Source organism: Homarus americanus, unplaced genomic scaffold (genome assembly GCF_018991925.1).
Source record: "Homarus americanus isolate GMGI-L3 unplaced genomic scaffold, GMGI_Hamer_2.0 scaffold54443, whole genome shotgun sequence".
Lineage (NCBI taxonomy): Eukaryota > Metazoa > Arthropoda > Malacostraca > Decapoda > Nephropidae > Homarus > Homarus americanus.
Genome location: NW_024750852.1, coordinates 9,560,349 through 9,587,419, shown reverse-complemented (window position 1 = coordinate 9,587,419; position 27,071 = coordinate 9,560,349). Strand labels below are relative to the sequence as shown.

General features: G+C 42.9%; 1 protein-coding gene across 2 annotated transcripts in view; it reads left to right on the top strand.

The window, feature by feature from the left end:
* The window catches only part of LOC121854264 (ras-related protein Rab-8A-like), a 184,235-nt gene extending 159,185 nt beyond the window's left edge, over positions 1–25,050 (top strand). For both annotated transcript variants that reach the window (XM_042348805.1, XM_042348806.1), the window contains one exon: positions 23,897–25,050. In XM_042348805.1, coding sequence (XP_042204739.1) covers positions 23,897–23,995 — 99 coding nt within the window. In that variant the 3' untranslated portion in view covers positions 23,996–25,050. The remainder of the gene's footprint in view (positions 1–23,896) is intronic.
* Positions 25,051–27,071: the final 2,021 nt, after the last annotated feature.

Genomic DNA, 27,071 nt, shown 5'->3' with positions numbered 1-27,071 from the left:
CTGGGGTGAAGTAAGTAAGGACTGCTTGAGTGGAGTTTGGCAGAAGCTTCTCCCAGATTTAATTCATGATTTTACAGGCTTTGATGCATCAGAGGAGCTCCCAAAAATTAAAGAAAATTGTGTTTCTCTTGCAAAGCAAGTTGGCTTTGCTGAAGTGGAAAGCGCTGATGTTGAAGAACTGCTCGAGTCCCACTGTGAAGACCTCTCTACAGAAGATCTACAACAACTTGTTGATTCTGGGAAAATAGAAGATGCCGAAGATGAAGAAGTCCAGGATGCAAAACCACGAGAGCTTCCCACTTCTGTTTTGTCTTCTATCCTGAGGGAAGTTGATACGCAGTTGCAGCGCTTGGAAGACAATGCAGAGAGGAGCAGGATTGCAGTTCGTGGTGTTAAATCTTTTTTGGCACCTTATGAACAGCTTCTTTGTGAAAGAAGAAAGACGGCAAAACAGCAAACATTAGACGTCTTTTTTAAGTCAACCCCCAAGAAGCAGACTGAAGACACTGAACCACAGCCATCCACTTCTGGAATTAGACATTTTTTCTTCCCTCCCATGCAACCAAAACTGCACCTGATGATGATGATACTGATGATGACTGTAGGTTATGTATATAAGCTACTGTGCCAAGTAGCAACCCTGTACATAAGCTACTGTGCCGAGTAGCACCTATATATATAATTACGTGGCAACACTGCACGTGTTATGTGGCAACATTGCCCAGAGGCTGCCATATGGCAAGGCAGTCTCAGTCTGACTGTGTGAGCCGTGCATGGCACACGCTAGTCACCGCTTGTATTTCTCCTATCCCTTAATAAACGGACTTCAGTGTTACCCGGTGTTTCCCTACCCATCACTGCATTCTTCGGGGAACACTTGTAACCATCATGGCGCAGTGACTAGGATCTGTGGACTTACATGTGTGTGAACAATGCCGACGGTTACATCTGCCGGCGATATGAACGTCGGCTCATAGTGTGTTGTGTTGTGTTGCGCTGTGTTTCGCAACGATGTGCAGTGTTGGGCCATCACAGTGCTTTTTAGTGACCGTGGCAGTGTTAGTGTCAGTGTATTAGTGTGTGTCTAGAGCTGAGAGTTGAGCATTGGCCTGTTTTTTGTGGTACCCACGGAGCACGCAGGCGTACACCCTTCTCGTGCAACATCCAGGGAGACACTGATGGTCTTGCCTCCTCCAGCCACCACGCTCCGCTCTCTGAGACACACACACACACACACACACACGCACGCACTCACTCACGGACAGAACAGTGGACTCTATGCGTTATTTCTGCGCTGTTTATGTCATATATATGTGGTTCGAGCTGTTGAGGCGCCACTTTATATACTAAACAGTGCAGTCCACGCACACACAAAGATGGGCGGTACGAAGGGACAACGTCACGATGGGAGACACGACTCCCCACCACCTTCCCCTCCACCGGGCGTCGACTCTCATCCTCCACCTCCAGTGACGGACATTGCCACAATTCTGAGGTGGATGGACGACCGGGACGAGAGACGCAGAGTGATGGAACTTCAGAGGGAGGAGACACGAAGAGAGGAGGAAAAGTTGCGTTTTGAGGCACAATTGGCGACCCTGGCGCTAACCCACCCTCCCTCACTCACAGGTAGCGCGCATCAAGGCGCCAATATCCTCCCTCCTCCACCACACCAGCGTCCTCCAGGTACTCTTGCCTCCAAACAAACAGCTCCCAAGGCATCTGTTCAACCCCCACCCGCCCTCTCACCAGACGTCACGTTTCAGCTTTTTCGTGAGTGGAGGCGGCGTTGGACAGATTACTCCACGATGGTGGACCTGGACAGCATGCCTCCAAACAAACAGCTCATCCAACTGCGGATGTGTTTGTCGCTGGAGACCCAGAGAGTTTTGGAGCACACGTTGCAAGTGCCTCCCGATTCTACCTCTTCAGTGACGGATGTGCTCGACCTTTTACAGGAGCATGTTAAGGGTCGGAACAACGAGGCTTTGCGTCGCCGTGCCTTTACCAGCTGCAAGCAGGCGGAGAACGAATCCTTTGACGACTTTTTTGTACGCTTGAAGAGTTTGTCAGAGGAGATCGACGTCTGCAAGGCACACAGCCGGGAATGTGAGGAAGCCTGGATCAAGCACGGGATCTTGACAGGTGTCAGGCACGAAGAGTTGATGCAGCCACTCATTCCCCTGGACGCTTCCTCCACACTCCAGGTGGTAGTGACTGAATGTCGGTCATACGAGGCCACCAAGTCCGCCACCTCTGCCTTACGGGCCCCACCTGCTGTGAGAGCTATCTCACAATACAAGAAGGATAAGAAGGCGGCCAACAACGCGAAGGCTGCCACACGTTCTTCCACGCCTCCGCCTAGTGCTTCCGGTGGCAGCTGTGGAAAGCAGCACAGCCCCAAGACTTGCCCGGCCGCCGATGCACTGTGTCGTGGATGTGACCGTAAGGGCCACTGGTCTAACACAGACAGGTGCCCTGCACGAGGCCACAAGTGTCAGGCCTGCGGTCGCTATGGACACTACGACAAGTGCTGCCGCCAACCCAATCCCAAAAGCCCGAGACGAGGAGGAAAGCAGCGCACTTCCCTCGGGGTGGTTCGCACACAGCCCCCTCCAGATGGCCCACGCAGCCCCAAGCAGCAGCGGAGTCACATCAGGAGGGTGGAATCGACCACACGCCCCAGGGCTACCCCTTCCCCTACTATCCGCTTCGCCGTCACACACGGTGATGTGTCGGGTCACATCGAGGTGATACCGGACACCGGCGCCGATACTACGGTGATTGGGTTGAAGCACCTCCAGAAACTGGGCCTCACCAAACGCAGCCTGGGACCACCGCCGCAGCTGCAGTACTACAATGCGGACGGTTCCCAGATGCCGGACGCTGTGGGCTCCTTTCAAGCAGAGATCACCTACGGCGACAGGTCGTGTCACGGATGGATCGACGTGCGGCCTACTGTCGCTACACCCTTGTTGTCGTGGGAGCACTGCAAGGAGTTAGGCGTGGTGCCCAGAGACTTTCCTGAGCAGATCCCAGCTGCTCGGTACACTGCCAGCAGGGTGCGTGAGTCGACGAGCGACGCGCCTGGCGCTGCCACACGGAGCTGCCCAGAACCCGCGTCCACTCCCACCCACACAGGACGCTCCCCTGCCCAGATCCTGTATGGTCACCCTCTCCGCACTTGCGTTCCTACACACGCCAAGGCCTTTGCGAAGGACTGGCAGACCAAAGCCGAGAGCTGTGACCGCCGCGCCGCTTCACGTGCCCACGACGCCAAGGCTCGGTATGACGACCGTGCCCGCCCTCTTCAGCCAGTGGAGATTGGTGCCATTGTCCGCGTCCAGGACCCGACGACGACACGTTGGAACAAGGTGGGCATAGTGATGGGCGTCGGCCGGTCGCGGGACTACAAGGTCAGGATGCCGAGCGGCCGTGTCTGGTGGAGGAACCGCCGCTTCCTCCGGCCAGTCCCACCCCCCTGCTGCTGGCCCCCTGACCGAGGACGAGTCACCTACACTTCACGAGGATCCGCCCCACAGTGCACCTCGACGCTCGGAGCGACTTAGGACTAAGAAGTCCGCTCAAGACAAAGACTATGAGCGTGAGGGGGGAGGGAGATGTAGGTTATGTATATAAGCTACTGTGCCAAGTAGCAACCCTGTATATAAGCTACTGTGCCGAGTAGCATTTATATATATTATCACGTGGCAACACTGCACGTGTTATGTGGCAACATTGCCCCGAGGCTGCCATATGGCAAGGCGCCTCAGTCTGACTGTGTGAGCCGTGCATGGCACACAGCGTCACCACTTGTATTTCTCTCATCCACAATAAACGAACTCAGTGTTACTCAGTGTTTCCCTAGCCATCACTGCATTCTTCAGGGCACACCAGTAACCTTCAATGACGATGACAATTGTCAAATCCTGTCTGCATGACTCCTCAACCTCAACATTAACCTTCTCCCCCATCAAGTTATATTCATATTTTTTCAAGGTAAATTGTAACATTTACTGTATGATTTCATTATTAGATATGAATGTAACATTTATTTAGACTGTGCTATCCTTTGTGTTAGGCTAACTACGAAATTTTTTTTCGATTTGGAGTAATCTGCACCTAACCCTATTTTCTCCATAAGCCCTGTTATTTCTATTACGCGATTTTCTATAACACGATATTTTACAAGAACACAATTATCGCGTTATAGCAGAACTACCTGTATGTGTAAGTAAACTTATGTTCAACTAGTGGTTCTCTGCAATACCGCTATATTTGGTGAAATCCTATGCATAGCACATGCTTGTGAAAGTCATCGTCTAACATATTCTTAACAACTGACATATCTAGGCTGTGCCTCCTCGTCCCCATTTCCAAGAAAATTTATTATCGAAGGACATTTTAGCTCTTGACTAGCTTGAGTACCAGGAACTCCAACCAAGGCATAACGTCATGTTTGCCGAAAATACTTAAGTGCTGAGATATCATTGTTGAAACGCCACTGCACCTCAAGACAGCATGCGGGTATGGAAGAACTCAACAAAGCTAGCACCTGTGCTCTGGGTGGCACGTTTGCTCATTGTGGTCAGCCTGGCGGCGGTGCCTTTGATCATCCTGACACTTCTTCCCCTGCTGGGGTAGAACATGATGCTATTCAGGTGATTTAATGTTTGTTTCCTTATGTATTTTAGCCCAAATTGTTATGGCTCTGCTCAATAAATGGTCGTGTTAATCTATCCAAAATAAGGGTGGCAGAAACGTTACTCGTTTAGTAACATATGATCTCGCAATCTTCAAATGCAAGTATAGCCTAATAATTGTAGCATTCCTTTTAGCTTATGTGACCACCTTGTTGACCTCAATAAGCGAATGTTTCCCGATTCCAAGACGAAAGTACAGACTGTTCAGTAAGTAAATCACATGCAGTTACAGGAAGTATTTAATCCGGAGAGATAATGGCAAAATTGCGATGTTGGATTTGATTGACGTATTTGAAGGCAATCAGGGTTCGACTGGTAAAATATATATAACATGCTATTACAGCGTCACACTGCACATGATATACCATTGAACAACTTCATTGGGTCTGCTGCAGATGGGGCATCAAACATTGTGGGTGATTATAACAGTGTAACTAGCAGAATGAAAGTTCTAATGCTTGACATTACCATATTTAAATGCGTTGCACATACAGGCAGTCCATGACTTACGACGGGGTTAGGGACCCAAATCCAGGTTGTAAGTCGAATTGGTCGGAAGTTGAAAATTAAAAAAATAATTCATAGAAAATCTAAAATGAAATACAGTACAGTGGTCCCTCGGTTAACGAAAACAATTCATTCCAGAGGGTCGTTCGTTACCTGAAAATTTCGTTAACTGAATCCATTGTTTCAATGGGATATTGGGTAATTGGTTCCAGCTCACTGAAAATTACATACAGTAAAACCCCACTTTACGCTGTTTCACTTTACGCGTTTCCACGTTTACGCAGTACCCTGCCGAACACGGAATGCTCACTTTACGCTGTGCGTGTACCCTTTTACGCGGACAGCGGCTGGCGGTCCTCTCGCGCCACTCCATTTTTGGATTCAAACCTCCTGCCATCTCTCCCGCCCTCTCCCGCCATCCCGCCATTTGGGTAAGCGGCGCGAGTAGGTTGCGCAGTGTATGTCTTTGTTGTGTTATCGGTGACGTCATATGACATATCGGACTGTGATTGGGCCAAGCATCCTCACCTCCCGCCCCCACAATCTGTGATTGGTTTAATGTACTATGATGTGCCCCGCCGCGGGAGCGTTCAAGCCCCTTGACCTACCCGCGTCAGTTACACCCCTCCCGGATACACCGTGTATATCGGTATCCATTGTTCCATAAGAATGGCTTCCACCGGACCACCACCACCACCACAAAGAAACCTTGCATTACCTGGACCCAGCCGCCCTAAGCCAAAGAAGATACGACGTTCCCTAAGCTACGAAATTAAATACAAGATCATCCAAGAGTTGGAGAAAGGAACAAGACAGGTTGATCTCATGCGCCAGCATGGTGTTAACTGTCCTGTAGGTTATGTATCTATGCTACTGTGCCGAGTAGCAACCTTGTAAATAAGCTACTGTGCCGAGTAGCATTTATGTATATAATTACGTGGCAACACTGCACGTGTTATGTGGCAACATTGCCCTGAGGCTGCCATATGGCAAGGCAGTCTCAGTCTGACTGTGTGGGTCGTGCAAGTCACACGCTAGTCACCACTTGTATTTCTCCTATCCGTTAATAAATGGACTTCAGTGTTACCCGGTGTTTCCCTACCCATCACTGCCTTCTTCAGGGAACACTTGGAACCTTCATGGCGCAGTGAGTGGGATCTGCGGACTTACAAGTGTTGTGAACAATGACGAGACCGTTACGACTGCCGGCGATGTGCGTGTCGACTAGTGTGTTGTGTTGTGTTGCATTGTGTTTTGCCGCGACGTGCAGTGTTTCGCCGTCACAGTGTGTTTTAGTGACGGTGGCAGTGTTAGTGTCAGTGTATTAGTGTGTCTAGAGCTGAGAGTTGAGCATTGGCCTGTTTTTTGTTGTACCCATGGAGCATGCAGATGTGCACCCTCCTCGTGTGACATCCGGGGACACACTAACGTTCTCACCTCCGCGGCTCTAGCCACCCGCATCTGCTGTCTCAGACACACACACACACACACACACACACACACACACACACACACACACACACGCACTCACGGACAGAACAGTGGACTCTATGCGTTATTTCTGCGCTGTTTATGTCATATATATGTGGTTCGAGCTGATGAGGCGCCACTTTAAATACTAAACAGCGCAGTTCAAGCATACTAAGATGGGCGGTAAGAAGGGACAACATGAAGATGGGAGACACAACTCCCCACCACCATCCCCTCCACCGGGTGCAGACTCTCATCCTTCACCTCCAGCGACGGACATTGCCACAGTTCTGAGGTGGATGGATGACAGGGACGAGAGACTCAGAGAGATGGAATTTCAGAGGGAGGAGATACGAAGAGAGGAGGAAAAGGCGCGTTTTGATGTACTATTGGCGACCCTGGCACTAACCCACCCTCCCTCACTCGCAGGTATCGCGCACCAAGGCGCCAGTACCCTCCCTCCTCCACCACACCAGCGTCCTCCAGGCACTCTTGCTACTCCAACAGCTCCCAAGGCATCTGTTCAACCCCCACCCGCCCTCTCATCAGACGTCACGTTTCAGCTTTTTCGTGAGTGGAGGCAGCGGTGGACACATACTCCACGATGGTGGACCTTGATAGCATGCCTCCAAACAAACAGCTCATCCAACTGCGGATGTGTTTGTCGCTGGAGACCCAGAGAGTTTTGGAGCACACGTTGCAAGTGCCTCCCGATTCTATGTCTTCAGTGACGGATGTGCTCGACCTTTCACAGGAGCACGTTAAAGGTCGGAATAACGAGGCCTTGCGTTTCCGCGCCTTCACCAGCTGCAAGCAGGCGGAGAACGAATCCTTTGACAACTTTTTTGTACGTTTGAAGAGTTTGTCGGAGGAGATCAACGTCTGCAAGGCGCACAGCCGGGAATGTGAGGAAGCCTGGATCAAGCACAGGATCTTGACAGGTGTCAGGCAAGAAGAGTTGGTGCAGCGACTCATCCCCCTGGACGCTTCCTCCACACTCCAGGTGGTAGTGACTGAATGTCGGTCATACGAGGCCACCAAGTCCGCCACCTCTGCCTTACGGGCCCCACCTGCTGTGAGAGCTATCTCACAGTAAAAGAAGGGTAAGAAGGCGGCCAACAACGTGAAGGCTGCCGCACGTTCTTCCATGCCTCCGCCTAGTGCTTCCTGTGGCAGCTGTGGAAAACAGCACAGCCCCAAGACATGCCTGGCCGCCGACGCACTGTGTCGTGGATGTGACCGTAAGGGCCACTGGTCTAACACAGACAGGTGCCCTGCACGAGGCCACAAGTGTCAGGCCTGCGGTCGCTATGGACACTATGACAAGTGCTGCCGCCAACCCAAGCCCTAAAGCCCGAGACGAAGAGGAAAGCAGCACACTTCCCTCGGGGTGGTTCGCACCAGCCCCCTTCAGATGGCCCACACAGCCCCAAGCAGCAGCTGAGTCACATCAGGAGGGTGGAATCAACCACACGCCCCAGGGCTACCCCTTCCCCTACCATCCGCGTCGCCGTCACACACGATGATGTGTTGGGTCACATCGAGGTGATACCGGACACCAGCGCTGATACTACGGTGATAGGCCTGAAGCACCTCCAGAAACTGGGCCTCACCAAACGCGACCTGGGACCACCGCCGCAGCTGCTGTACTACAATGCGGACGGTTCCCAGACGCCGGACGCTGTGGGCTCCTTTCAAGCGGAGATCACCTACGGCGACAGGTCGTGTCACGGATGGGTGGACGTGCAGCCTACTCTCACTACACCCTTGTTGTCGTGGGAGCACTGCAAGGAGTTAGGCGTGGTGCCCAGAGACTTTCCCGAGCAGATCCCAACCGCTTGGTACACCGCGAGCAGGGTGCGTGAGTCAACGAGCGACGCGCCTGGCGCTGCCGCACAGAGCTGCCCAGAACTCGCGTCCACTCCTGCCCAGCCTCCACCCAAGTCACGGCTGCTTCAACAGCAGGAGCCGCTCTTGCGCGACGACGAACCCACCAGGCCCTTCGAGTCCGTGTTGGCTGATTTCTTCAGCACAGTTGGGAAACATTTCCTTGTTGTCGCCGACCGACTCTCTGGCTGGCCTGTGGTGGTAATCTGTGGCTCGGACACGACCTTCGCGGCCACCATTCGCCACTTCCGGCACCCCTTTCGTGACCTGGGCGTCCCCGTACATCTGCGGACGCACGGTGGGCCACAGTTCACCAGCCGGGACTTCACAGGATTCCTGGAGTCCGCCACATCGTGTCAACACCCCACTACCCACAGTCAAACGACCACGCTGAGGCTGCGGTCAAGACAGTCAAGCACCTCATCCTCAAGGTGGCCCCTTCAGGCAACATAAACTGTGAGGCGTTTGACAAAGGACTCCTGGAGTTACGTAATACTCCCACCCACACAGGACGCTCCCCTGCAAAGATCCTGTATGGTCACCCTCTCCGCTCTTGCGTTCCTGCACACGCCAAGGCCTTTGCAAAGGAGTGGCAGACCAGAGCCGAGAGCTGCGACCGCCGCGCCGCTTCACGTGCCCAGGACGCCAAGGCTCGGTATGACGACAGTGCCCGCCCTCTTCAGCCACTGGAGATTGGTGCCCTTGTCCGCGTCCAGGACCCGACGATGACACGTTGGGACAAGGTGGGCATAGTGATGGGCGTCGGCCGGTCGCGGGACTACAAGGTCAGGATGCCGAGCGGCCGTGTCTGGTGGAGGAACCGCCGCTTCCTCTGGCCAGTCCCACCCCCTGCTGCTGGCCCCCTGACCGAGGACGAGTCCCCTACACCTCACGAGGATCCGCCCCACTGTGCACCTCGACGCTCGGAGCGACTTAGGACTAAGAAGTCCGCTCAAGTCAAAGACTATGAGTGTGAGGGGGGAGGGAGATGTAGGTTATTATCTATGCTACTGTGCCGAGCAGCAACCTTGTAAATAAGCTACTGTGCCGAGTAGCAACCTTGTAAATAAGCTACTGTGCCGAGTAGCAACCTTGTAAATAAGCTACTGTGCCGAGTAGCAACCTTGTAAATAAGCTACTGTGCCGAGTAGCATTTATGTATATAATTACGTGGTAACACTGCATGTGTTATGTGGTAACATTGCCCCGAGGCTGCCATATGGCAAGGCAGTCTCAGTCTGACTCTGTGGGTCGTGCAAGTCACACGCTAGTCACCAGTTGTATTTCTCCTATCCGTTAATAAATGGACTTCAGTGTTACCCGGTGTTTCCCTACCCATCACTGCCTTCTTCAGGGAACAATTGGAACCTTCATTAACGAGTCTACGATCAGGACAATTAAGAAGGATGCAGCCACGATAAAGGAGCACATGAAGATCACAAAGTCTACAGGTGCTTCTATGATCAAGTATTGCCACAACCAGGTGCTTCTCAAGACCTCCGTCTTGAGAAGCACTTGATTCGTCAGACGCGACTGAACATGGCGGTGGAAACGCGCTCAGTTAAGGAGTACGCACGTGAACTGTATGCTGCAGTGTCACGTAAGATGGGAATTGCAGAGCCCAAACCCTTCAATGCTTCCTCTGGGTGGTTGCAGAGATTTAAGAAGAGGAACAAGATCACCAACATTAACATTGGTGGTGAAGAAGATGTTGCTGACCGTGTTGCGGCTAGGGATTTTCCTCCGTTTTTACGTGAGATTATGGAGGAAGGACAGTACACCGACGACCAGGTGTTTAACATGGACGAATCTGGTCTTTTTTGGAAAAAGCTACCTTCCAAGACCTTCGTTGTGAAGAATGCCAGCAAGTGTCGGGGCCGGAAGTTGCAGAAGGAGCGCATGACTGTCCTGTTTACCACCAATGCCTCCGGTACCTGTAAGCTCAAGTTTTCGGTGATCCACACAGCACGCAAGCCGCACGCCTACAAGAGCATGGACATGACCAAGCTAAATGTCCACTGGCTGACCGCACGTAAGTCGTGGATGTTCTCTACTCTGTCCCTCTCCTGGTTTGATGACTGTTTCGTTCCTGAAGTGAAGAAATTCTGTGAGCAACAGAAGTTCCATTCAAGATTTTGTTGCTGCTTGACAACGCACCAGGACACTCGCCCCTCCTGTTAGATCGTCACCCCCAACGTAAAAGTGGTCTTCCTTCCTCCCAACACTACGTCATTAATACAGCCCATGGACCAAGAATTGATCTATAATGTGAAAGCTGCCTTCTCTGCAAAGAAGTTTAAGCTCCTGAACGACTACACCAACATCAAGGATGAGTTGCGTAACCTGGGTGACACCGATAGCAAGAGCGAAGACGACTAGGAACAACAGTTGGCAGAGCAAGAAGTACTTGTGAAACAATTTTGGAGAAAATTCAACGTCAAGAAAGCTGTGGACTTCTTGGTGGAGGCATGGGATCAGCTGTCTGTAGCAACGGTTCATCACGCATGGAGACATGTGTTGCAAGGTATTCCAGGTGGGAGGCAGAGTAAATCTGTGACTGGTGAGGTTCAGACTGTTGCAGTAGCAGTGGACCTTGCCAGAGAAGCTGCGCAGAGTGTTACAGCTGCAGGATTCTCCGAGACCACCAATGACGACATCCTGGAGGTGATAAGGGATCCTGATGTGACTGCCGACGAGATGCTAGATGATGATGACGTCAGTGAAGAGGCAGGTGGTGCGTCATCCCAAGAAGAAGGCAAGTTATCGCATAGTAATGTAAGGGGTGCCATCGAGTGTATTAAGAAACTCAAGCTCCTCCTTTCCGACGACCCTGACGATAACCGGTATGAAGTCTTCACTACCCAACTGTTGCAGACTGGAGCCCTACATCAAGGTTTATCACGACAACATCAACACCAGGCGTCAGCAAAGCATTACCGAGTTCTTCGCCCTCAACCCACCACAGCCAGCCCAAGCCAGTGGTAGTGACAGAGACAGAGACAGTGATGATGACTTTGAAGGATTTGTCAGGGAGGCACTAATAAGTGTGGATGACAGTGATGAAGACTCACCTGAGGGCCAGTAGCCTGCCCTATGCCTCGGAACCAGCCTCCATTCCCTTACGCCGACCCATCTCTTCTACTAACATAAGTGTTAACCCTAACCTTGTTTTTTCTAACCTAACCTACAGTATATTATTCTCTTATTGATTGTTTCCTTCTATAGTATGTGTGTGTGTAAACCATCATAAAGTTAAGATGTTGTTTTTACTAAAACGTACGTATTGTGTCGGGAAAAAGTGGAGTTTGGGGGTCGGCCCGGTTTCTATTTCAATTAATCCCATATATTATGTTGTTCACTTTACGCGTTTCTCGCTTTACGCGGGCTGCCGTGGGTTCAATTGACCGCGTAAAGTGAGGTTTCATTGTACAAAGTAAAAAGAAAATGCAATAAACTACACTTACCTTGAGGTGTGTATGTAGAAGGCTGCTGGTTGATGATGCTGATGAGAATTTGAAGTGGGGGTGGAGGAGGAGAAGGGAGAAGAGAAGGAAGTGGGGGTGGAGGAGAAGCATTTCACTGCTTCTTGGAGGGCGAGTCACATTCCATAATAATGTCAGGAACCTCTGGACTGACAGATTCTCCAAAAAGAAAATCCTCTCCTTTATGAAGAGGAAGGCTGAGGGGAAGCATCTTTCTCATGCTGCCTTTTAGAGAAGAAACTGTCAATTTTTTGTTGTGAGGCATTTCTCTTAATTGTTAATTGTGTGTGCATGCCACCATAAAGTTAAGATAATATTTTTACTACAACATAGTTGTGTGTCGTCAAAAAGTGGAGTTTGGGGATCGGCCTGGACTCCATTTCAATTAATCCCATATGTTATGTTGTTCACTTTACGCGTTCCTCACTTTCCGCGGGACCCTCCGGGTTACATTAACCGCGTAATGTGAGGACCAACTGTGTGTGTGTGTGTGTATATATATATATATATATATATATATATATATATATATATATATATATATATATATATATATATATATATATATATATATATATATATATATATATATATATATATATATATATATATATTATATATATATATATACATATATATATATATATATATAGTTAAGTTAAGTTGTTGTTGTTGTTGTTATATATAGCAGCATATACATATGAGCATAGTTGAAGGAGTTACATACATACAAGGCTACAAGGCTGGCTACATATATACATATACATATATACATACATACATACATACATACACATATTTCATGTAAATCCAATAATGAAAAACGTGGATAAGATAAATCTTGATAAAATCAATACTGAAAATGGGAAACGGAGCACCTTAGCTTTCGTTATTTCTTTCTTCTCTTCTGTGCATTTTACGCGGGTTTTGTTTACGCGTTTGGTCATTTACGCGGCACCTTGCTAGAATGAAATGTTTTAATTACGCGGTAAATTTCATCATTTACTCGGGTGAAGTATAATTTGTTTATATACTGAAGATATATATATATATATTTTTAGCTCATAAAATATATAATTTACATTGCTAGAATCCTTACAAGATGGTGATCATTTTAAATACAAACTTCTTAAAATTTGCATTAGACATACAAATTTTAGATGTAATTTAAGATGATGAAAATTAGCAAACATTTTATCTTTTGTGCAAAATATATGATGTTTACATTCAAAATATTCCCTGTCCTGCAAGGAATCCAGCAATGTCAATTATTTTATCCTAAATTTAGTCTGAGGTATTATTTATTACTAAAAATATAAATATACTGTTTTAACCCACACATTTCTCTTGTAGGGAGGGAAGGTGGGGGGTGGGGGTAGGGAGGGATGGGGGGAGGGGGGAAGAGGGAGGTGGGGTATTTTGATTGACAGATAGTGTCTGGTTGAAGTATAATTTGTTTATTTACTGAAGAAATTTGTTTTTAAGCTCATAAAATTCATACAAATTACCCGGTCAGAATATAATTTACATTGCTGGAATTCTTACAAGATGGTGATCATTTTAAATACAAACATCTTAAAATTTGCATTAGACATACAAATTTTAGATGTAATTTAAGGAGATGATGAAAATAAGCAAACATTTTATCTTTTGTGCAAAATATATGACGTTTACATTCAAAATATTCCCTGTCCTGCAAGAAATCCAGCAATGTCAATTATATTATCCTAACTTTAGTCTGAGGTATTATTTATTACTATACCTTAAAATCTAGTGTTTTCACCCAAACATTTCTCAGAGAGGGAGGAGCCAGCGAGCGTGGGAAGAGGGGGAGGGGTGGGAGTTGAGTCCATTATGTGAATCGACATTAGCCGGGAGACTGTATTTCTCTTAAATATTAATTGTGTGCATACCATCATAAAATTAAGATGTTATTTTTACTACAACATAGGTATTGTGTTGGAAAAAGTGGAGTTTGGGGGTCGGCCCAGTCTCTATTTCAATTAACCCCATATGTTCTGTTATTTCATTTACGCGTTTCTCATTTTTCGCGGGCCTCCACGGGTTCAATTGACCGAGTAAATGCAGACTCAACTGTATAAGTAAGTATTTCTTGGGATACCAATGATTATACGGGCAGCAGTCACGTCCCTTTTCCGCGTCCCTTTCCCATAGACATACGAGAGGTCAGGAAATTTACGGAGAACATCGTACCAAGTGGGCGGGGAGTCCAGGGGGATGGCTGCTTCCCGAGCTTCTCTCTGTTTGCAGCAAATTTGGGTCCTAAGCTGTAAAAGTGTTCGAGGAACAACGTAGTCAGGTGTTGCCTTGTTACAGCCAGTCTTGGCAAGGCCATCTGCTGCCTCATTCTGCAATATACTGACATGAGTGGGTATCGATAGGAATGTCACAGGATGGCCTGCATCCTGAAGTGTGAATGTTAACCCTCGTATTTGGAGGATGAGGTCCTTATTTTCCCTTGATCCAAATGCAATCCCGGCGAGAGCAGACCTGGAATCACAACAGACAAGCAAGGGGCAGAAACCATCGGCTTCTTCCTCATCGAGAGGGGCAGCAAGGAGGGCTAACAGTTCAGCCTGAGAGAAAGTTTGATCGGCTCGGGGGCATTAGGACGGGAGATGTAGACACCAGCCCCGGCCCTACCTGTAGCGGGGTCAACAGAGCCATCAGTGTAGAGGACAACCCTACCTGGGGACCAGTGGGCGATCCTGGAGAGGTGGTATTTGCAGAGAATAACAGGGTTCATGTGGAATTTCGAGAGCGGTCCACCGAGGGCAATCACTTTAGGTTGAAAATCCAGCCAGGGTGCGGGTAAGAGGAACGAGTGAGTCATGTGACTGCTAATTGAGTGTCGTCTGCTCTTATAACTCTCTTCCCTCCCTGCCATATTTCACTGGATTTACTGCTATTATTAGTGTTTACTGATATAATAATGCTTAACAGTGATTTATCATGGCATTGTAGCCAGGTTAGACTCATCATAGCAACCACCAGGCTACTGGGCCAAGTTGTGAGGTGTTATGGTTGTTTTTAAACTCGTATTTTTGGATAGATATAAGTAACTTTCTTCATTTATTTTTACTAATTTACATGCACACACCATCCTAAATACATATTGTGAAAAAAAAAAAAAATAATTGTCCTTGGGGCAAATCTGTACTCAAATGTACTAGTTAATTGCTAAAACAATTATGTCTAGTGCAAACTATGGGATGTTTGCACTGAAATTAATCACTATCTTGCAAGAATTCCAGCAATATAAGTTATATGCTGCCAAGTCAATTCAGGGCCTTTTTATAAGTGAAAACTTAAACTCCCTCTATTTTACTGATAACTATGCACTTGGTGACCTCCCCACCCGGCTGTCAGCACCTCACCCCCTCCTCCTTCCTCCCAGCCTGGGTGAAGGTAGTTTCAGGCTTAAAATTTATATCTTATAAATTATCACTGACTAGATTTAGCAGAATATAACTTGCATTGCTGGAATCCTTGTAAGATAGTGATTAATTTGAGTATAAACATAACATAGCTTGCACAAGAGATGAAAATTTTAGTCCTTTAGTGTAGTATATTTGAGTACAAAGTGAGTACAGTAATGTGTTGCTCAAAATTATGACTTTTTCACAGGAAAAAGTCTGTATAACTAATCCCATTGGTCAGGATATTATGTACTGTATTTTGGGTGTTTTTCATCTCATTATTTATCGTTTTTATACATTCAGGCAATCGGCTTTTTCAGACAGGTGGATCCCCTGAGTTTTTAGCAGTCCATGGTGCTTTAGAGACACGGGAGGTTTATAATTAGTGGGTCAGAGGTATATTGTTGAATTATTATTACGCGACCTTGGTTCGTCCGGCAAAATGGGTAATTCGGCAAGGCTTTGGAACCAAGGGTGCCAGAAAATCGTTGGTGTATTATTATTATTATTATTATTATTATTATTATTATTATTATTATTATTATTGTTATTACGATTACGTGTATCCTTGATAATTGCGGTACCTGATAATCTCTGATCTGGCTTACGACGGTATCCTCAATTGCAACCATGTGTACCCTTATCACCGATTGATCTGGGTTATCACGGAATTATAATGGAACAGAGGCAGATCTGCTAGAGCCAGCGGTAACAGCGACTGCCAAGAGATGCCAGTACTGCTTGTGGTGCCAGCTTCCAGTGACAACATTTGTTTTCCCACACTGGTTTGGTTGGTGTTTGAAGATAGTTTCCTGCTCCATGCTTGTTTATGGTGCAATTTTTTTAACTTTTACTTACCCTCTACCATGGCACCTGTGAACAAGAAGAGTGTTAAGCCATATGATGAAGACTTGTGTATTCTCTGGTTGAGTGTTCCGATATTCCCAACAAGGATAAGCATGTGCTTTGCAACACACCCATTGCAATCCACTCCACCTCTCTAATCACCCTCAGCTTTCTGCTTTCTCACTCCATAATTTAAAATTTATGTAATGTAATGTGGAAGGAATACAAAGTTGTTTATTTATACTTACACTCAATTTTGTGGGTAGACATCATCTGTTCGTTTGTATCTGGCAGTGCTGCAGCCATTGTTACCAAACAAACCGATTGACACATCATCTCCTCACCACTTACCACAATCTCCCTTTCCGCCACCAGGTCCATGATCATCACCACCACCACCATCACTGCCTCTACTATCACCGCCTAAATCATAATTTCAGTGTTGCAGAGATGGATTTACTTTAGCCAGAGCAGTTCAGCATGATATCCACTTCCTCCCACTCACTTCCCAACTTCCTCCCACCCACTGTGTCTCACCGACACTCTGCCTCTCTCACTCTTTCTGTTATGCCTGTCATTCATGATACAATATTGTACAGTACTGTACATTGTTTATTTGTGACTCATTAACTATTAAAGATGTGTTACTAGTATTATATCTTTTAGTGTACAGTACCTATACATTTTTGGGGGGTATATTTTGGTCAGTTAGGGGATGCATCTTTGGGGTTGTGGGACGAAACTAACTTTTTCCATATGTTATGTTTCAGTATGTACGGTTTTGCTTATCACGGTAGTTTTCTGGAACCTAACCTCCACGATTATCAAGGATACATGCATTATTATTATTATTGTTGTTATTATTACTATATTATTATTATTACTGTATTATTATTATTGTATTATTATTATTACTCATTATTGTTATTATTATTATTATTATTATTATTATTATTATTATTATTATTATTATTATTATTATTAAGGTACTGTATTAGTAATAATATCATGATGATCATCATCATCATTAGCTTTACTGTTATAATAATATTAAGGTATATGACTCACTACTCTCTCTCTCTTTTTGTTCTACCTGTCTGCTATGTTGTTTGACTGGCTCTCTAGAAGGTAATGTTTTTGTTATGTTATTTTATTTAAAAGTACAGTAACTTCATTGTACTTCAATAGTATAAGTGTTTTCTTGACTCATATAACATTCCTCCATGCTAACACAGATCTAATCCTTAATTTTTGAGCTTTATTTCTGTAACATAACAGCTTTATTTTGATAGAGTGATAGAGTAGAACTAAATATTTAAACAACACTAGAGTAGCATGCTTTATTTAAAAGAATTTTAAGTGATTTCATATTAGCATTAATGGTTTATGAATTAAATATCTTTTGTGTTCATATTCGTTGTTGAAGAAGTGGTATAGTACACTATGAACAGGAATAAAAACTAATTCAAAAGCATTCTGGCACATTCACTTTTTGTGTCTGATGATGCCCTGTTTTCAGAGTTCCTGGAGATTTATTCTGTCTTCTCCCTTTTTGAGTGCTGGCTCTTGAAGTACAGTCATGCGCCGGTTAACGTCCGAACCGAACAACGTCCGATACGTCCGTGCCCCCCCCCCCCAAAATAATAATAATCTGTGACGCCTGCTAGACCACCACTCCACGACCCCCTGACGGAGACACGATGATCCTCCCCATACTGGTCAGATATTATGTGTTAAAGGAATATGCTTCCTTTCTTAGGCTTTTTTTAAGCATTTGCCTCCAGGTGTAATGTTAACCACATCTATTGAGGGTAAAATCTTTCACCTACAAATTGACAATAACACATTTGCTGTAATCAGACATATCTAGTTGCCTCAACAATTGCAACCCCAGTTGCAGTTGGGGTTGCAATTTCAAATTCTGTGGCATAACTATGAATAACGAAGTCTCTGGTGCACTCTAAGATTAAGAGAGAAAACGGAGGACTCAGGCGTCCTGATGTGAGAGAAAACGGACTCGTATGATGGGGGACCAAATAAAAAAAGCATAGCTACATGTTTTGTGGACTACAGTATTAAGCGTACCCTTTTCATCACTTTGTAATAAACCTAGCCATGCCTATGTGTGTTTATGATATTTACCATAACATTATATATATATTTAGTGGGTCTAAATGGGCATAAAATGGGAAACTTGGGGTTGGGTCTTGGGTGCCTGGAACCAATTAGAATAAATCCCATAGGTTCTGTACTTTCGTTATCGGCGGGGTCCCAATTAGGCGCGATAACCAAGCGATGACTGTACTGTACTGTATATACTTGTGACACTGGCCAGTTGCTTCTGGTGTTATGGTACAGGGGTACCAAGTGACAGCACTAGGATCCTGCTTCCTCTATCAAGGAATAAACAATTAAAATTAAAATTGAAAAAAAAAACATTTAAATAATGGAACGTAGTGAACCTAAATGGCCCTTGAGCGGGCACAATCACGTATGCATCGCGTATTCTTATAGATTGTGCTGCCAGGCGTACGTTATCTAGTGAATTTAGTCAATATTGTACAGTAACAATGGACCTTAGTGCAAACCTGTATTGTACATGTACTAAATGATTACGGTACTAAAATTGTTATATCTATTGCAAATATAGCTTGTTTATACAGGTATTCAAATAAATTACTATCTTACAAGAATCCAAGCTATGTAAGTTATATTCACCCAGGTCGTTTGGGTGGCAAATTATGAGAAGAGCTTAGTCACTCTTAAGTAATGATAAATAAACACACAGGCAGGCCTTCAGCGCCAACTGTCAAATCTTATCTCAAATAAATAAACAAACACATGCAGACATTCTGTCACCTCACCTCCCGCCCCCCTCTTCCCACACGCTACTTCCCTCCTTGTGTTCCCAGACAAAAGATTGGTGATTTCTTTATGTTTATTTTATATAATATCTCAGACTAAAGTTAGGATAATATAATTTGCATTGCTGAAATCCTTGCAAGACAGAAATTAATTTAAATATAAGCATCATATGTTTTGCTCAAGATATAAAAAATGTAGTACATTAGTGTACAATACTGTAGTACATTTTATAAAAAGGTTTTCAACTGTATTTTTGGGTAGATTTACTTAAATTTCTTCATTATTTTCATCCATTTACATGCACACACCATACTAAAAGAAACGTAAAAGAAATAAATGACCTTAGCTTAGTGCAAAGCTGGAGTGCACATGTACTAATTTGATTACTGAACTAAAATTGTTATGTCTAGTGCGAATTACAACATGTTTATATTCAAATAAATCAGTATCTTACAAGAATCCCAGCAATGTTAATTATATTCTCCTAGGTCATATCACTGGCATTTTAAAATGAGAGAAGCTTAATAGGACTGTTAAATAAACACACAGAGACATTCGGCTCAAACTTATCACCTCAACCCCCCACCCCTCGCTGACTAGCTGGCTCCGTCAGTCCCTCCCCCCACCCCCAGCCTTTTAGGCTTACAGTTTTTATCTTATATAATATCTCAGACTAAAGTTAGGAGATATTATAATTTGCATTGCTGGAATCCTTGCAAGACAGCCAATAATTTGAATATAAACGTCATATATTTTGCTCAGGAGATAGAAATTGTTGTACATTAGTGTACAGTACTGTAGTACATTTTATAAAAAAGTTTTTCAACTGTATTTTTGGGTAGATTTACATAGATTTCTTCATTTATTTTCATCCATTTACATGCACACACCATACTAAAAGAAACATAATAGAAATAAATGACCTTAGTGCAAAGGTGGAGTGCACATGTACTAATTTGATTACGGTACTAAAATTGTTTTGTCTAGTGCAAATTATAGCATGTTTATATTCAAATTAATCAGTATGTTACAAGAATCCCAGCAATGTTAATTATATTCACCCAGGTCATTTCACTGGCTTTTTATAAGAGAGAAGCTTAGTCACGTAAGAACTGATAAATATACACGCGTTAGACCTGGGCCTGTGCCAACTGTCAAACGTACTACCTCACCTCCCCCCACGCCCCCCTCACTCGCTCCCTCCCTCTCTCTCCCCCATCTGCCCAGCGTTGCTGGAATCCATGTAAAACAGTGAATAATTTTAATATATACGTCATGTATTTTGCACAAGAGATAAAAATTAATCACCTGTATCACATTACAGTTGTGATTTAAGAGTAAAAGTGTATATGTACGTATATAGTATTCCACATACACGTAAGTATAAATACAAAGTTTCTGTGATGATCGGACAACGTCCATTTCGGTTAACGTCATGTTTCCAAGAACGTATCTAATACGTTAATCGGCGCATGACTGTATAGATGAAGCCTTGATCCTGAAAATCGGTTTTTATTACTGAATCAGCGAGGAGTGACCAGGATCTCACCCATGTTTGAGGAACATGGGGGTTATTATTACTGTAAACTTGGTTTACAGCACTTACTGATGATGGGCAATGTATGCTGGGGATAACATGAACTGCATGGCTTCATGACTTTCTCACATTCCCAAGCCTTAGGGCAAACTATGACTTCTAATTTCTTTTTTGAGCAGTGGTTGTCATGGGGCAGTGAGTCTTCTTCAGGATGCTACCCATCATCATGGCCTTACCTTGGGGTTTAGTGGAGACACTCCAAAAAGCTCCGTGGGTGTACATTTTCTCAGGTCACTCTAAACTGTCTCTGATGTAAATTGGTCTTCAGGATCATACCCTCATTTTTTCCGTATGACACCAACAAGATCTAATGATTGTTATGTTTTGAAAAGCAACATCCTTTAGATTCCTTTCATTTTAGAACTTAGGGGTTCAGCTATGTGTTGGAAAGATAAATTATTTTTGTAGTCAAGCTGTTATGATCAGACATGGCTGGTTATCCCAAATCATGAAATGAGATTTAAGGATCAATATCTTAATTTCATCAAGTCACTGCATGTATCTGTTATGTACTGTACTTGTGTTTTTGCAGTAACAATTGATTTGCCATATGATATAAAAGAAAATACTTGTACAGTACCTGCTCTTATCTTGGAAATATCAATAAAGAAAGCTTAACAGAAAATACATCTAATTTATATCATGTGGATATATTTTAGTATATCATGTGGCTATATTTTAGTAAGCCTACAATAAACATGGCTGTTTTTGGTTTCTGCAAAAGAACATAAAGTTTGTGAGATGTGCACTTGCTTAACACTATATACTAGTTTATATACTAATTACATATATTTCCCTTCTTGAACATTTTCTATTAACTTCTATTCTATGAATACTCATAATTGATTTTATTTGTATTTTTTTAAATTTCTACATACCGTATATCTCGGCTTATAAGACGAAATTTGAACATTAAAAAAATTTGCCCAAAGTTAGGGGGTCGTCTTAAGCAACAAATATAAAATTCTTACATCTTAAATATTGTGTCAAGAGTGGTGATGGAAACATCGTAAGCCACTCACAAAGTCCTACCAGTAATTATTTTATACTGAAAATTACGTTTGGCAAGCTGGATTCAAATTAAGATTACCGGTATATTAAAATAATAAAAATGTATTATAAACCTGTCTAACATACCCTGTAATAAACACAGCTATCATCACACACCCCTCCCCACGCCCCCCCCATTTGCCAGTGAGGAGACAAGAAAGGGAAAGTGACCGCGAGATTGGGCTATTTTTAGCCGTGGAGGTGGTCAGTAATGCATACCGGTATCAGTATATTTACTCATAATAATATTTATCTCCTATAAATAATTGATTTAAATTTTATTTTTTTACAAAGAATATTCAGTAAATGACTGCATTAATTCTTGAAACTATCGACGGTTAATTACAGACGCTCAAGTGACGTCACTAGTGTTTACACTACACCAGCGGGTAACATTTGATGCCATTACTTGAAGTGAATTGGCCTTATTTTAAGTAACTAACTATAAATAAATACAAAAATTAAAAAAAAAGATCAAAACTGAGAAATAATATACTGTACGTATAGGAACAATTGAAACTGCAATTGTGTGTAAATGAGGCAGAAAGTATGTATGTATGAATGTGTGTGCGTGTGTGTATGTATGTGTGTGTGTGTGTATGTATGTGTGTGTATATATATATATATATATATATATATATATATATATATATATATATATATATATATATATATATATATATATATATATATATATATATATATATATATATTTGTGTAATAAATGTATGTAGTAAGTACGTAATATTTTTTCACTCAAATCCTAATGAAACACTACTGGAGAACATTCCTTTGTCGCAAAACAGTTTATAAATTTAAGAAAATAATTACAGTGTGTTTAATATATTACAGTATATTATAAATAAATAAATAAACAAATAATTCGGTAAATCTATTTCAAGTAAATGGAAAATAAGCAAACAAATGTTATTTACCAAGACGCTTCCCTCTGGCTCAGGGTGAGATGTAGGGGTAGATAACAAGGCTATTTATAGCCCGTCTTTGTGTCTGAAGTGGCCAGTACCCTAATGCACCATAAATAATTCATTGAACATTCATTTTTTGTACATAGTATATTCAGTACATGACTGCGATTATAAAATAGTGTGAATGAGTATATTAAAAAATATATATACATATACAGTATATATATATATATATATATATATATATATATATATATATATATATATATATATATATATATATATATATATATATATATATATATATATATATATATATAAATATGTTTGTGTAATAAATGTATGTAGTAAGAACATACCGGTAACCTTTTTCACTCAAATCCTAATGAAACACCACCTGTTGTATAAATAGTCGGAACACAGTCACACCACGGAGACGAGGGAACACTCCCACCACCGATCGTCCGTACAAATGAAAGAAAATACTAGCAGTGTGTTTAATACGTTACAATATATTGTAAATAAATAAATAAACAAATAAATCGGTACACTGTAAATCCATTTCAAGTAAATGGAAAAATTTTACTCGACACCGACATTAGTTCCAGTTACCGGTATATAGCAGACGCTTCAGTGACGTCACTAGTGTTTACACTACACCAGCGGGTAACATTTGATGACATTACTTGAAGTGAATTGGCCTTATTTTAAGAAACCAAGGATGGTTGGTAAAGGACTACTGAGTCAGTGGGTAAGTGTCACATTTGGAGTACTGGTCTTATACAGCAAATAGAGCTCAAAAGCTACTTTTTAAATGGAAATTTGGGGGGGCCGTCTTATGCACCCCGATGCCTTATAGGCCGAGATATACGGTAGTATAAACAGATTCATAAATATTATTATTATTATTATGATTATTATTATTATAATAATTTTGCAAGTGGAAATAATATGCCTATAGAGTAATAATATGGATTTTTTCCTCATGTATTTGCAATTCTTTAGTAAGGTTTAAACCTGAGAGAAAGATAGCTCGTGTATGTTCAGGATAAATTATCTTGTGTAAAGTGTGTTTATCTTATTATATATCTGCTCATATATATTTTTTTCCTTTTTTTTACAGGAAGCAACCAACCCACCTAAGGGAGGCCACACTATCAAACCTAATGAACCTCCACGAAAATCTATCAGCAGTTGGTTAGCCAAGTGTTCCATCCTATGATCTCATTTGTGGTGTTTTATAGTCTCATTGTGGACATTCTCTAGCCTGGCCCATCAAGGCTGATTGGTGGCCAAGAAATGTATGAGTAAGTGTGCTTTTCCTGTGATTGTTGCAGCTCTAATGAGGACAAGCTATAGACTTTCCTGCACTCGGATGAAATTTTTCTAAGATCTATTATCAGGCAAGGCAACTGAATTACAGTTCATTACTTCTAATCCAACAGTTGAAGAGCAAACTGTTATTGGCACATACTCAGTAAAATATAATGATAAATAGTTGTTAGAAAGCAATGTGATAATGCAGTCTGATTATTCTTGAGGAGTATGGATGGTATGTTGTAGATTATGACCAACGTTTGAGTAAAATTCCCCGTTCCCACAGTATCTTTAGCAAGTCAGGCACTTCATGTGTTGATATATGTTCATGCTATGCATTCTGTGATTTGTAAAGTTGTCCATATATGTAACCTAGTAACTTTTGTGCTCATAGAATTTAACCAACACTTATTATTTTCACTTCAATTTTAAAGTTGTACTGTACCTCAAAAGTTATGCACACAGCACAATGTCCATCCATGAAGTCATTAAGTGACTGTGCATTAACTGAAGTTTGCTCCTAAGATTCCTTGTATAGTTAAAGACTTTAACCAGTGATCATATTTTTATTTTACTTTGATTTATTCTCATTAGGTATGCTGATTACTGGTAGTTCTTTAAGATGTTTGTACATGGCAATCATATAAACTAGGATGTAAGGTTCCAATAATATATTTCTAAATTTTATTAAAGAAAATAAATGAATCAACTCATCACAAAAGTGTCGTTATGAGTCATGATATATATAACGTTGTGAACATATTGCTTGGATATAATTAGTTTTTAATATCTTAGCAGAAGAGTGTAATGGGACTTCAACAATCTTGTGAGCCTGACAAATACTGATTTTTTTCATGCTCTGGTGCACTGCAGCAGTTTTTCTTGGTGCAGGAGTTACATGTGTGAAGCCCATTGTCTTATGCCAATGCTTTTGCATTGCACAATATACCAATGAAGTTCTTCCTGATTTTTTCTTGTTTTGCAATACTTCCTTTGTTATCAGGTTTTGTTACAGCTTAATTCAAGCTTTTGTGCAGAGCATATTCATTCCACTATTATATGTATTATAGATATTTTCCACATTTTGTACAAAATGTTTTCATAGCAGGTTATAACCTAGGGTGATGTAGTCAAATCTTGCACTTCTGGAAATTTTATAATTCTGAATCTCCTCCCACCCCAGGTTTCCAAAAATAGTGTACAGTAAATTAAAATTATTTTTTCTTTTCTTTTCTTTTAGTACAGTATTTGATTATAGTTTGTGTTTACTACTTTAAACTCTCCTTGTTTCCAAAGTCCATTCCATACAGATATTAAATGAAACGATTTAATGCGAGAAAATATATACAGTCAACCCTCACTTTACGCGGTCCCACATTCCGCGTTTCCACGTTTACGCAGTGCCCTGCCAGAACCCAGGATGCTCACATTCCGCGGTGGGTGTACCCCTTTACACGGGTGAAGTATAATTTTTTTATTTAGCTCATAAAATTCATACAAATTATCAGGCCAGAATATAATTTACATTGCTGGAATTCTTACAATTTGATGATCATTTTGAATATAAACATCATAGATTTTGCATTAGACATACAAATTTTAGATATAATGTTTACTCTGAGTAAATATGTTATCTTTTGTGCAAAATATATGACATTTATATTCAAAATATTCCTGGTCTTACAAGGAATCCAGCAATTTCTCAGAGGGAAGAGCCAGCAAGTGTACTGTGACAAGAGGGGGAGGGAGTCGAGTTCATTATTTGAATGGACATTAACTTGGTGACTGTATTCCTCTATTTCTCTTAAGTATTAATTGTGTGCATGTACCATCATAAAATTAAGATGTTATTTTTACTAGAACATAGGTATTGTGTCGGAAAAAGTGGAGTTTGGGGGTCAGCTGGTCTCTATTTCATTTAATCCCATATGTTATGTTATTCACTTTACACGTTTCTCACTTTCCGCGGTACCCTGTGGGTTACATTAACCGCGTAAAGTGAGGGTTGACTGTACAGTATAGTCTGGATTTATGCGGTTTTTTGTTTACGCGTTTGGTCATATACGCGGTGCCTTCAGTATAAAATGTTTTAATTGCGCGGTAAATTTCATCATTTATGTGGCGAGCGGCTGGAGAGGTCCAGACGCGCCGCGCCATTTTTTACTCACGCGGACCATTCTTGACCATACGCAGGAAGCAGCGCGGTGAGGGGTGCGCATTAGGTCGCTCGTATGTTATCGTTGACGTCATATGACGTATCGGACTGTGATTGGGCCACGCATCCTTACCACCCACGCATTCCCTCCGCCGCTAGCTGTGATTGGTCTAATGTAACATGACGTGCCTTGCCACCAGAAGTCGCTGACCTAGCCGGGCCAGTCTCATTGTTCCCAGTCCGAATATACAGTTCTCTCTTGTGCCCGCTATTCCCCTCACAATGGCTTCCGCTGGACCCCCACCACCCCAGAAAAACCTTGAATTACCTGAACCAAGCCATGATTATGTGAAGGAAATCATCGAGTTGGGGGAGAAAATTAAGGAATCCAGCAATGTCAATTGTATTATCCTAACTTTAGTTTGAGGTATTATTTATTAAAATTTAGTGGTTTTCCCCAAAAATTTCTCAGAGAGGGAAGAGCCAGCAGTGTAGTGTGAGAAGAGGGGGAGGGAGTTGAGTCCATTATTTGAATGGACATTAACTTGGCGACTGTATTTCTCTATTTCTCTTAAGTATTAATTGTGTGCATGTACCATCATAAAATTAAGATGTTATTTTACTACAACATAGTTATGTGTCTTCAAAAAGTGGAGTTTGGGGTCACGGGTTTCTATTGAATTAATCCCATATGTTCTGCTGTTCACTTCTTAACGCTGTGGGTTTTCATTTAACACCGTACCTCTGGGCTTTTATTGACCAAGCAAGTAAGGGGTGCAACTGTGTGTGCGTGTGTGTGTGTGTGTGTGTGTGTGTATATATATAT